The following is a 13,530-nucleotide window of genomic DNA, read 5'->3' on the forward strand; positions in this document are numbered from 1 at the left end:
AATAGGATAAGGACTTACTGCCCTTTAATAATATTGCCTCATCCAGCGTCGTGGAAAACTACTCCAAAATTACTGCCAAACTGCGATAGATGTTTGCAAGTCTGCAAAATGCCGAACTGCCGAACACTGGTATTTTGTACTAAACTGCCAAATGTCTTAGCACATAAACTGTCTATACAACCAATCCACAATCCGGCTCGAAGGACCAACATCTTGGATCTTAGTGGGATTGAGCTAGTGAACAATATGAAATAAACACTGCCTTTATTCTCAAAACTTATACATAAAATGCCAGAAAATGTAGAAAAGTTAAATTGGTCTGAGAACTGCCTTTAGCGGCGTCTAAGCAGCTTCTGTCTTTATTTCGCGAAACTTGCCGATACATTTATTTTCGACGCGCGCATGAACACTGGTGCAACGGTCACAAGTCAGTGGCGCTCAACGGTTATTAATTTAAATAAATGGAAAACTGTACAATATCTGCTTTTTGTTATGATATCTTCATTTTTGATATCTGCTATTTGATATTTATTGTAGATCAGCTGATTGATTTGAACTATTAAAATGTACTGAATCACCTCGTACATTGTTGCGGACTAAGAGCTACCTAGAGGGAGTACAAAAAGGGCAAATTGAGGTACACCAAGTAAGTGCCAGAACCACAGGAAAAAGAAGCACTAGGTACTAATATTTTATTTGCTCCGATTTGATACACACGAGGGAATGTTAGTAGGTTAATGAATTCACTAATTAAATGTGTGTGACGCCCACAGAACCGTCCTTTTAAAACCCACAACCTATCAGCACAACCTTGCCATAGAGGGATTACATAAGATTGGGGAGACCATAAGATTACCGCCAGCTTAATAATATGACTAAAAAAAATAGTATAGTAGTATATTCTCTTTCTCGCATTAATGCCACTTTGGATAACCAGGCTGAATCGAAGGTCTATTTCACTCTAGCCTTAAAAAGTGGAGGTTGTAAGTTAAGTTGGTCCCTGAAGATTGAAAAAAGAAGGATTTCACTATGGGTGCTGAATTAGGACAACTTAACATCATGCTACTTGGACTATGCAATACCCCTGCCCCTGCCACTTTTGAACGATTGACGGAAACAATTTTAGGCGGACTGTCCTGCTTTCTTGCCTGGTTTACCTTAATGACATTTTTGTGGCAACAAAATTATCTGAGAACCACATGAAAAATCTTAAAAATTTCTTAAACTGTTCTAGACTTCTCTGGACTAAAGAAATGTCAAGTATGAAATTGGCATCGTGGAACTCTCTATTTCTAGAAGATGGATTTTTGCAACGGAAAATAGTTGATCACGATGACCAAGAGTAAAGAAGGAAATCATTATGCCTTAATTATATAGTAATATTTTAAAAATGCTAAAGGAAATTTATGCCGGTGTGTCAGAAGAACAACCAGGATTATTAAAGACTAAGGGAAAAGTAAGTGAAAGAGTTTACTGGGTCAATCGCAAAGCAGACGTGCAGGAAATACCTTGTATGTGCGGAAAATAAACGACTGCAGAAAAAGCAAAAGGTTTGATGCGTCAGTACCAGATGGGAAGTCCCTTTTAAAGGATTGTTATTAACGTTGCCGTTTAATAAAAACTTTACCTTTAAAATCTTACCAAACCAGGAAGCCTGTATTATCGCCGGCGCTTTAATAAAAGAATGCATATTGATCCAGAACATCTGTAAGATGTTTGGAATAAAGTAAATGAAGTCTATTGCATTACAATCGCAGTCAGATAGCATGGTACAATAAATTTACAGAACCATTAATCGGTGGTTGTCCAAAGTAGTGACTAGCCACCAAAAAGACTGGGGTAGGTATCGATCGGCCATCCAAAGCACAGAACAGGCTCCGGCTTGAATAGTGATGGGAAAAGAACTCATGCGGTCTAAAGTTCTAGTATGCTGTTATACTTTCCAGCATCATTCTCTGAACAAAATCCCTGATTTGAATTTCTACACGATGTCCAGTTGCAAGAGAGGGAACTTGAACTGAGCTTAGGAAGGAGGCAGTTTAATAGCAAGGCCACGAATACCAGCTGTGCTTCGTCGTTATAGAATTAGAGCGGTGACAGAAGCGGGCACACCGCAAGTCTCTAGTGACGCATGAAATTCAACGAATCTTTTGAAAAGATGGTCAGTATATAAGTCGCCGATGGCAGTCAGTTGAGAATTCAATTTAAGTTCAGCTTAAAAGATTGGAATGATATTTAAATCGGACATAAATAGTAGGAAATAAATATTTCTAGTAGTCTTTAGTGGTGTGTAAACAACTCACACTTAGCGAATGTGTTAAAACGCTATAATACATTTTACTAAAAGAGAATATCACCTATTACGCATTTACGCATTATTGTGACTTCCGATCACAGAAAATATATTATCGTTAAGGGCAATCTTAAAAGACCTCTGCTACAGTTAAGCTTTAGACTACGTTAATTTTTTTCTTTATAAACAATAATTTGTTGGTTTAAATTCTACATATTTCATATAAATTTTTTATCCAGGGGTCTTTATTAACCAAAGCATTATGCTACTAAAATTTGCACTCATTGATAATCCTTAGGTTATGTTCTAATTCACTATCTAAGAACTACTACATTCTTATTGCATTGCAAAAAGTTATAAAATATACTTACGTAAAATAGGATTCTGCTATTCCACACCTGCTTCGATGTTTGGTAAAATAACGATTTTCCAAGTCAATTTTAGTCTCTCCTATTAAATCGTCTTTTGAGGTCATATCATAGTCATAAATACCTATTATAACAAAAGTGTCTTCTGGAAATGAGGCTTGAAATTCAAAACATCTAAAATATTTCTTTCTAGGGTATTAAAATATAAGTTGTATTTAGTTTACCTTCCAAATATTGGGTTTACCTCCTTTGGTATATAATTATCTCTATCGCTTATAACTCTGTGCCCTAACTTTACTTGAATATATGCATCAGATTTTCCATTTAAATCTTTTGGTCTTAAGTTTAATCCTCTAATGCAATAAACCCTAAAAAATAAGTTAAAAGATTGCCAATTTACATTCTTAATATTTAAAATAAATTTTAGATCTTAATTTTCTTTATTAAAATCATAATTTTCAGATATCAATGTAATCAGAAATTGAGCGATTTATAAGAAAGTTGTTCAGTTGCCTAGTCACTGCTCTGCAGCTACGTCCGATTTGACACCTTTTGATTTACATTTGTCGGATAATTTAAAAGAAACAATTGGAACATCCGCATGGTAGACCTGCTCATGTCTCGTAGGTAAAAAATGAGTACTTGAACCTGCATCATTTGGTGCTCATACTAAACTGTTATGATTGTTTACTATAGAGAATAAAAATAAAGGAAATAATAATACAGTAAAAGTTAAGACTTGTTTGTCTCGTATTAATTAACACATGAAAACTTGCTCCCTCACCAACTTTTACTTGACGTTCTTCCACTGCATATCTATATATTATATATATATATATATATAATATATATATTATGTTATATATGTTATACTATGTTATATATATAAGGTGTCTACTATAAAAACAGCCAAACTTTTTCAGATTCTCTTTCAGATTTTAAGAGGGGATTAAACAAATCATTTGCAATAAAAAAAACATATAACATTTTTTCGAAAAGTTGTTAGCTCTTCTGGTATTTAACATTTTCTGATTTTATCAAATTTCTTTGTTTTTTTTTCATATAAACATCTCCGTTATTCTTACCACCACATAAAATTCAGATATACCATCTGAAAGAGAATTAAATTTGCTATAAGATGGGTATATTAAAGTTTTTAGGTATTATTTATACCGGGTGTTATCAGAAGTTAAATGTAACATTTGGAAAATGTGCAAAATTAGTAGTATTTTCTTCGTTGTCGTTTTTCTAAAATTTCGTAAATAGGGACATGTTTTTTTTTCAGCAAAAACTACTACATTTAATATGCTTTCCAATGATATACCTACTTTGGGATAGCTATTTGTTTTCACAGCAATATCATGGGCAAAAGAAAGGAAACCACAAAAATTGAAAATTTTCAAATTTTATATTTCTTGATTGATCAAAATTAAAAAATTAAAATTTCATTAAACAAACCTAAAATTATAACAATTGTTCAAAATTTTCTCCCTCTTGTTTAATACATTTGATGCATCTTCTTCTGACACTATCAACAACCCGTTCAAGTTCCACGCGTTTTTGTCGCATTTCATTGCAACACAATAATTCGATTAATTAGTTCGACTCGAGTATTAATGTTAATACTATAAACATTAGATTTTAATCTGCCCCAGGCATAAAAGTCAAGGGGCGTAAGGTCAGGGCTTCTGGGCGGCCATCTTACCGGACTGTATCTTTTTCCGATCCATTTCTCCCCAATGCAAAATTCAAGGAATTTCGCACAATTCTGCCATTATGGACTGGGCATCCGTCCATTTGAAACCAAAGTTCCTGTCTAGCGGCTAAGGGAATTTCTTCCAGAAAGTCATCAAGGTCATTATTTAATAAATTTGAAAACTCATTGGAACTGAGCCGATCAGGAAGTATTACAGGCCCGAAAAGGCAACCTCTCATTAATCCTATCCATACGTTGACCCTTATCTCATGCTGAAAATGTGAAACAACAGTCGCGTGAGGGTCTTCTGTATGCCATATATGGTTATTTCTTAAATTCATTATTCAGGCTCTTGTAAATGTTGCTTCATCTGTCCAAAATATTTGATCTGTTCCCCACTCTTGTAACTTATTACTAACTTAACTTAAGTACCACCTACAGAATTGAAGCCTCACCTCACCATCGACTGGCAATAAATCCTGGACTTTTTTCAAATGAAATGGATGCAATTTTTTTTTTTTAAGAACTGTATGTACAGTGAAATGGTGAATCCTTAAAGCAGCACCAATGCGGCGAATATCTCTAGATCTATCTTCTGTAACAGCTCTCATAATCGCAGGTTCTTGTCTCCAGCGTTGACTATTTTTACCACCTTCTCTAATCCGCAAACATCGAAGGGAACCAGTTTCCCCAGCGTCTGAAAACTTCTGCAAATGTACTTCTATGGGGTTGCCGTCTATTAGGAAAACGAAGCGCATACTCCCTTGATGCCTCCCTCGAGTTTCCATTTGCGACATCATAAATAAATAAGATGTCCCGATATTCAATGTTTGTGAAACTAGGCATTATTTTTTTAAGTACGTTTAAATCAAATTACTTATTTAACTACTTTAAGTCGAAGTGAAAACCAAATGACAGTTCTTGTCAAATTATAAATATCTATGCTTTTGTTTTAAAAGTGGTTTGTGAATTTCCTTCTTTTGCGGATTCATTGCCATTTACAAAAAAAAAGGAAAACCTGCCTTTTTTCTTAAAGATTAAATATCGCAATATGTTATTTGTTTACGGCTTCTCGAATGGAAATTTGTGGAGTTGTTGCGTTAGGGAAGATAGATCTATAAGTACTCACCGCATTGTTGAGTATAAAATTTGACTATTTTCAATTTTTGTGGTTTTCTTTCTTTTGTCCATGATATTTCTGTGAAAACAAATCGTTATTACAAAAGTAAGTATATCGTTGGAAAGCATATTAAATGCAGTAGTTTTTGCTAAAAAAAAAACACGAATTTACTCAATTTTAGAAAAACGACAACGAAGAAGAAACCACTAATTTTGCACATTTCCCAAATGTTACATTTAACTTCTGATAACACCCGGTATAAAAAATTACTCAAATACTTAAATATACCCATCTTATAATAAATTTAATTATCTTTCAGATGGTGTCCCGTTGAACTTGTAAGTTCTTCAGGGCTTTATTCATTGCATATAGATCGTAGAGCACGTGCTTAGTGGAACTTATGATTCTCAGTCCTTAATTTAGTCTAACTTCAAAGTGGCCAAATAACACTTTCTTGTTTTTTTCTTTTAGTCTGTTTCTTTCGGCGATCTTAAAAAGTAGCTATGTTTTGTCACACTAGCGATCGCTGACTATTTCACTTTTTGTGTGATTCTAATTCACTTTTTATTTCAATATATAAGGACATTCATAAGGAAATGTCAATACTTAAGGTACATGTTCAGGTCCTAGAAATAAGCATAAAAGTATATGTAAATACGGGTCTGCAAGGTCTTTGTTTTCGAAAGATATGATTTTTGGTATGACCAATTTTAATCTATTCTTAGTATGGCTCTTACTTGTAGGAGGTGCCAACTTTGCGTCATCTACATTTTTACTTTTTTTAACGATCATAACTTTTCAGCTGATTGTAAAAAATTAGGACGCATTGATTTTATTATAGCAAAATAAAAAAAAATTAAACAAAATGTATAACCAAAGAATATGTATTTTAATTTTCGATAAAATTAGTGTTCTTAAACTTTGTTCAGAACATAAGTTATTATTAATAGCATCATGCGTGAACATTTGCCTTATTAGTAAACAAAACATACCTATGCCACCTTCGATTTGCGTTCCTTCGAAACATCCCAGATTCTACATTAGTAGCAAAAATTTATGGAAAATTCTTCTATTCGGCATCATTCTATTTAGAAGATACGCTGGTACTCCTTAACTGCTTGTATCGAAACCCCATTGCAGATGCCATAGACGAATATATCTGCATATTCATGATGTGAACATTTCGCAGGCATAATAACGTACTTAGATCTAATGTTTCTTAAATGATAAGATTTTATTTATTAGAACTCATGTTGCTATTGCTAAGTAACAGGACGAAAGATGGCAAGTCAATCAGCACTTGTTCTGGCAGACAAGGCACACTTTTATTTTTTTCCAATATATGCTTAGGCACTTTATGTGTAGTAATTAAGAAATTATGTCCATATTGATTGAAAATTTTATTTTCAAAAATGCTATTCTGTTTTTCAACTAATCCGCAGTCAGAATATAGTATTGCTAGACATTATTTACTGTTTTGACAGATAAGGTAGTAAGAGCTGTGAGATTTGTATTAAAATATTTGTAATAATAAGATTGATGCACCAATTAAATCATACAATACGTAGATTATATAAATTTATTAATTATTTATGGATAATGTGTAATGTTATTGCAAGAACATGTATTGAATATTCAATATGAAAATGAAAATGCCAATTTAATTTTAATTTATTCTACTACAGTAATATTTCCCTCTCTAACAAAAGCGCCGTTTGCTCAACTTAGTTGACTTTTCGTCGCGCGGCACCAACTACTCAATAATCAATACACAATACCAACAACGATTTATTTCATTTTACTATCATTATCGGGATGTTTAAAAGACTGTTGGAATGTTTAAAAGACGTAGACATAAAACAACTTTTTCAACAAAGAGGATGAAGGGAAAATTCGCGAAATTGTAGTTGTAAGTTAATTGTTATTTTAAATTAGTTTGTAGTTGCATCAAAATAACCTTATCCTATAATAGTATCCATATTTCTGAAGAACTCCTTTAAATTTGATGTCTACTAAATTTGTCTATGTAAATGGCTGCCTTAATAGATAAGAAAGGGTGGGCCAATGAAAAATGAAAAAAAGTTGATATTTCATATACCGCTTGTAAAAGAACGCTCTGGCTCGTCGATTTTTATTTTTACAATTTCAATCCCCTCGCGGAGATGAGCTCCAATCTTAAAATGTTAAATGGAATTATGGGGTCAAGTGATACCTTATTTTAAAGGTAATTAAATTCTCTTTGTAATCCATCTTTTTTTTTTAATTATATGCAGCCATTTTTAAGAAATTAAGAAATAATTAAAAACCGATATTTTTTAATTTAAGGATTTATTGCTTCTTGAAAAAAGCACCACCTCTCTTACCACCGTTACTAACTTCACCCCTGGGTAAAGTTAGTGACGAATTTATTTTTGAAATAAAGCACAAAAGTCTCCTATCAGAAAAATAACAATTGATATTTCCTAACGGAAACTACATACATAATGAGGAAGTGCTGCATTCTGTTGGAATTATAGTAGGCGTTCTTCTAAAAATAAATTTTCGTATATGTCCCTTTGAGTTCCAAATTCTTGCACTATTAGTGGTTCGATAGACCTCTGTAGGATTTTAGCATACAAGTCGCCATCGAAATTTCCTGGTATAAATATTTGGTCGACAATACTGCTCCTTAGAGCGACATTGGCAATTGAAAACCTTCGCGGTGCATACTATTACGTAAAAAACTATCATAAGTCTAACAGTAGCAGGGCACTTTATATCCAATGGTTAATTGAAAGTTAAAATAGTGATCCCTTGCTGTAGTTTTTGCGTTTCATTAATAGCATGCTGCAAAGAGATATTTATAGTTGTCATTTCAGAAGGGGGTTTTTTAATATATTTGTAAGTAAGTTCACATGAAGTATGTTTTATCCCTTGAAACAATTTTCATGTTTTTCACTAAGTAATCTCCTAACAATACTTGCATACGATAACGAATTATATAGAGTTATGCCATGCACTGATGCAATGGAAAGTGTTATGCTAATTAAAAATAATGACGTTGTGATCAATTGCGTAAAACCGTCATCAATAGTAGGCGGAAGGCGGTCCATAATTGTGGATGCTTCATATAATTGACTATTTTAATATAAAGAACTGACACGCAAATTACACAACACATCGACAATTTGGCTGGACAGGGATGTGTAAAGTAGACAAAAGCTGACGGACAGTTGACACTATAGAATGAGCAAACATGTCTCGCTTAACAGTTTTTTTGGACTTTTTGTCATGTATTTAGTCTTTTTCTTCGAATAATCAATCAGTCAATACCACTTTTGCCAAGGTCATCATTTCTGCGCCAAGCGACCTTTAGTAAAGGAGTTTGCAAAAAATCTTTTTTTTACGTCATGAAAACGCTTTAAGAAGTTCTTCCGTTTTCAGGTACGCTGTTCTTCACTAGACATAAACTTGAAGATTGACTTTATTTTTCCGCAACTTACTTTTTCCATCCTTCATTTTCAGTTTTTTTCAATTTTCATTTTCAGTTTTTTTCAGTTGTCAAAAACGACGTTGATAACGGGAGCCCTATCCACCACTGAGTGGGGGAAAACAGGACAGATGCCTGCCAGTAAAATTGTGTCATGATCAAAAATTAAGTATTTTTTATGAGATCAGAAACAATGCGGTTAGTAAAAAATACTGTGTTAGGTATTGCAAGTACAATTTCAAAGAAAAATATCAGGAAATACCAGCATTAAAGAGTGATACGCATTACTAAATAATATCAAAAAAAACATCAAGATTTGGTTCAGTATACTTTATCTAAACTGATACAAACAAAAACGCAATAATGAAGGAAGAATTGCAATGACTTTTCAAATTGAAAGAAAAAAATCAAATTGTGCACAGTTAAAGCTTTCAGTAAGCAAAATTTGAAAAAAATGGATCAGGCTGCTTACAAGTTATTAAACTAACAATTTTATTTGCATTCTCATATTAGAAAACGTATTTTTCTTGAAATTCTTACTAAGAAAATTGCTTAAAAAATTTAGAATTACAATATTTTTATGCCATATGAAAAACTCATAAAAGAAAAATTGACCAACCAATTTTTTATTTATCCCTAGTAATTGATTTTAGTCTTCATATTAAATAATTTATCACTTAAATAACTAAAATTTTTGTATATATATTGAAATCTGAGTTCGATTTTAGTACAATAACAACATCAAAATTATATAACGGAACCGTATACGGACAATAAGTAAAAACCACACGATTGTACGGGAAGGAAATTCATCTTGGTCCCACCAACATATATTGCCGTCACAAGAGTGAGGCAGCAAATTTAAAGATTTCTCTGTTTTTATTCTAACGGAGTCCTAGAATTCGGTCGGACAGTTTCGGAAGATGACTGTTCTGCTTATAATGCGGTTAGAGTAAAAGAATTTTTAACAAATAAAATGTGGCCATTGGCCAATCTGTATAAGTCAAATAACTTCGCGTCGGCACTTTGACAAAATGAGATCAGAAGCCGCTGTCAAAGTCAATTATTTTTTTACGAGGGTTTACATTGTCGTATAGAGGATACCGCACCGGTGCAAAATGGTTTAAATGAAACGCGTTTGAACCATTTTGTTGCTAGTGGAAAACGGTGAAATACAACATACTTATTTAAATTTATTGCTCTTGTGTATTATTTTTTGGAAAAGTATAGTTTTTTAACAAATTCAAATAATAGTTAAGCCTTTGCTCAGAATTTAAATTTTAAAATAATCTACTATAAAAATTGGAAATATGGTAAATTGGTTAATTTAAATTACAGTCTTTAAGAATAGTTGTGTAATACATACATGTAAAAATGAATATATAATAGGTATATTTAAAAATAAATTAAAAACGTTAAAAATAATTAAAATATCTGAGGTGAAATTTTAGATCTTGATTTCTCTTAAATCTATCAATGTAAGTCAATGTTTCTATACTTACAGATCTAACATATTACAGATTTCAGTATTTCAATAGTACAATTTGCTTAAAGAAGCTACTCTACCTCATGGTAATAGGGGATATATATAGCTTGAAAAACTGTCTAGTAACTATCAGACTGTTCCCAAATAGTTTACCTTCATGACTGCGCAAACTGAGCATTTAAACTTATTCTATACTGACAACAGAACTAGAATTGAGACAATCATTGCAATAGCCCAAAATTTTAACAAAAACAAAGGTAAGGACACAAAATCACGGTTTCATCAAATCCATATAATTTCTTAAAAAAGCTCAAAAGCTACACGTGTTTCGCTCCTTACGACTATCATCAGGCCTAAAAAAATACATTAAGATATTTTTCAAAAAGAACGCTTATAAAACTCATTACCTAGACCTACACAGATCACATAACAACTAACAACAAAAGAAAAGCTAGGTTAAGTTAACAATTCCCACCATAGATAAAAATGTATGCTTAAAAAATAAAAAAGTAAAAATGTAAAATGTCACCAGTGGGGAACGATCCAGCAACCTTTGTTTCCCATGTTTTATCATGTTACTTGATGGCCTATGGGTTAGACGCGCGCCTGTGAATCTAAAGGTTGCTGGATCGTTTCCCACTGGTGACATTTTACATTTTTACTTTTTTATTTTTTAAGCATACATTTTTATCTATGGTGGGAATTGTTTTCATACATTTTATATTTTATTTGTAAAAAGTCACTATTTTCTACAGGACGTTCAAAAATTAGGTTTAAATTATTACTTTCAGCCCCATAAAAATTCATCGTCTCCAAGAACTTTTGGGAAATGATTTTAATAGAAGAGTTGAATTTTGTATGTGGGTCTTGGATAAAGTTGCGAATAATACCGATTTTTTTAATAGTGTTCTTTTTAGTGATGAATTTTGTACTTTCCATAAAAAAGGCTCTTTAAGCAGACCCAAATTTTCATTATTACTCCGATTCCAAACCGTATGCGTTTAGAGTAATCCATAATCGTCGCTTTATAATTTTTTTGATGCAAATTTTAATGGAACAAGATTTTTAAAGTTACCAAATAATAATTTTTCAGTATTATGGAAGAATAATTCTCTATACCTTCGAAGAACTATGTGTGTTTAAATGCATAGAGGACCGCCACATTTTCACCGTGGAACTAGATAATTATTATAAATAATATATTTCATAACTGATGAATAGGAAGGGGTAGTCCTATTGAGTGGCCTCCAAGATTCCCGGATTTGACAGCGCCGGGTTTTTTCTTATGGGGATATGTGAGAGATTCTTTTTTCCGACCACACCAAAAATATGAAAGAGAGGATAAGAAAAGCTTTTTAAAATTTTAGTCCACAATTTCTGTCAACAGTCACTGTAAATATTGAAAAGATGGTGCGTCGATATTTGCAATTTTATAATTGTATTTTTTTTTATTTTTTATCTACTTCGTTTTTGTTTTCTTACGGGACCTTGGGCTCGCCGATCCGGATGAGGGGCAGGATAGTTGGCTTTCGCGCACAAAAATTTTGACGCCAGAGCGATTATCGATAGAATAGTACGGAATAAAATTATTAGATCAGTGTTGACAGATATTACAAATTATAATTGACATTGCTTAAAATGACACTTTTGGTTGATATCGGACATAAGGTTGAATAAGAACTTTTTTTATTTCATATGCACAGTGATCCAAAGAAAGATATGGGCGATAAAAACGCGATAAAAAAAGAGATTAATTTTATCTCCAGTTAATTTTTCTTGTTAATTATGTCACCCAAAAAATTTAAATTTTTAAAAAGGATAATAAAATTTTTCCCTCCAAAAAACTGAATCCCAAAAAAATTCATACTAAATATTTATTACCCGAAAAATCCCACTGATGTATTTACAAAACTCTAAATTTAGAGGTAAAACCACAAATTTGGGAGTACGGTAATAAAGCGACCGAGGCCAGGCCAATTAACAAAAGCAACTAGGCTCCCCTCCCTTACATGCTGTACTCCTTCTCCTACTGACTTAACTTTTTACTTAAAATTGCAGGTAAACTACGCGGTGTATCAAAAAAGTGATTAAAACATTCTTTTGTGCAGAATTTATTTAACTAAAACCTATAATAGAATGAACCGCCTAACTTTAGTCGTTCATTGTTTTTTTTGAAAATTTTTGGGATTTGCAAAAATTTCAGAATATGTGACAAAATAATTTTTTCCGGATTCATAAATAGAACCAATAGACGCATTGTTTGCAAAAAAACGTACCTTTCAGTCTCAATTTGCACTTTGTAGGTACTTCTACTGGTCTATATACTAAAGCATATGATCAATACCTAAAACAAGGAGAAAACCAAAAATTACGACGTCTTATTAGAGGATGTAAATGGCACTCTCAAACTTAACAGACGTGTGTTGCGTCATACCATAAAATATTAAGTTTTTAAGTGATTAATTATCTGCTTAAATAGTCTAGTATGTGAAATAATAACCTAACTATAAAAAAATATAAAAATCACAAAAAGACGATAGTACAAAGTCCCAAACGAGTAATATTCAGAAACTAAATGCTCGTGTCGAGGAAGTTGAATGAAATATTCATAGAGAATATTTTATTCACTAATGGTTTAGGCTTTTTTCTTTATGGATAAAAAAAATAACTATCCATCTGTTCCAATAGAGTACCCAATAGAAAATAAGCAATTAAAAATTGTAATTTTATTCAGTACCCTAAAAAAATCTTTATGTATGGGCAGGCATTCTAGAAAATTGAGTTGCTAGTCCTTTCTGAGTGGAAGTTTAAAAAAATATATATATTTGTCATAGTCATTCTCGCGGAAGTACTCCTCGTCGTTTTGATATTCGCGACGAGCTCCTTTATACCTCCTCGTAGGTTCTGGCTTTAACGGAAAGTTGCATCACCTTTTTTTGGTGGTCAATCGCTGATTTTTCTCAGATGATTCTTAATCATGGAAGAAGACACTTGGGCCTGCCAAGATATATTTTTCGCCCGATCGTATTTTTTGATATATATGCAAATTTTCTCCCCATAAAGTGGCCCGATTTATTAGTTGTTTTTGTGAAAAGCTG

General features: G+C 32.5%; 1 protein-coding gene across 5 annotated transcripts in view; it reads right to left on the bottom strand.

Annotated features, from left to right (window-relative positions):
* LOC126747250 (otoferlin) overlaps positions 1 to 13,530 on the bottom strand; it is a 228,244-nt gene that overhangs the window by 95,404 nt on the left and 119,310 nt on the right. For all 5 annotated transcript variants that reach the window (XM_050455768.1, XM_050455771.1, XM_050455770.1 and 2 more), the window contains exons 23-24: positions 2,886 to 3,029; positions 2,665 to 2,835 (exon numbers count right to left, since the gene is read on the bottom strand). In XM_050455768.1, coding sequence (XP_050311725.1) covers positions 2,665 to 2,835; positions 2,886 to 3,029 — 315 coding nt within the window. The remainder of the gene's footprint in view (positions 1 to 2,664; positions 2,836 to 2,885; positions 3,030 to 13,530) is intronic.

The sequence above is a fragment of the Anthonomus grandis genome, chromosome 19, assembly GCF_022605725.1.
Source record: "Anthonomus grandis grandis chromosome 19, icAntGran1.3, whole genome shotgun sequence".
NCBI classification, from domain to species: Eukaryota; Metazoa; Arthropoda; class Insecta; order Coleoptera; family Curculionidae; genus Anthonomus; species Anthonomus grandis.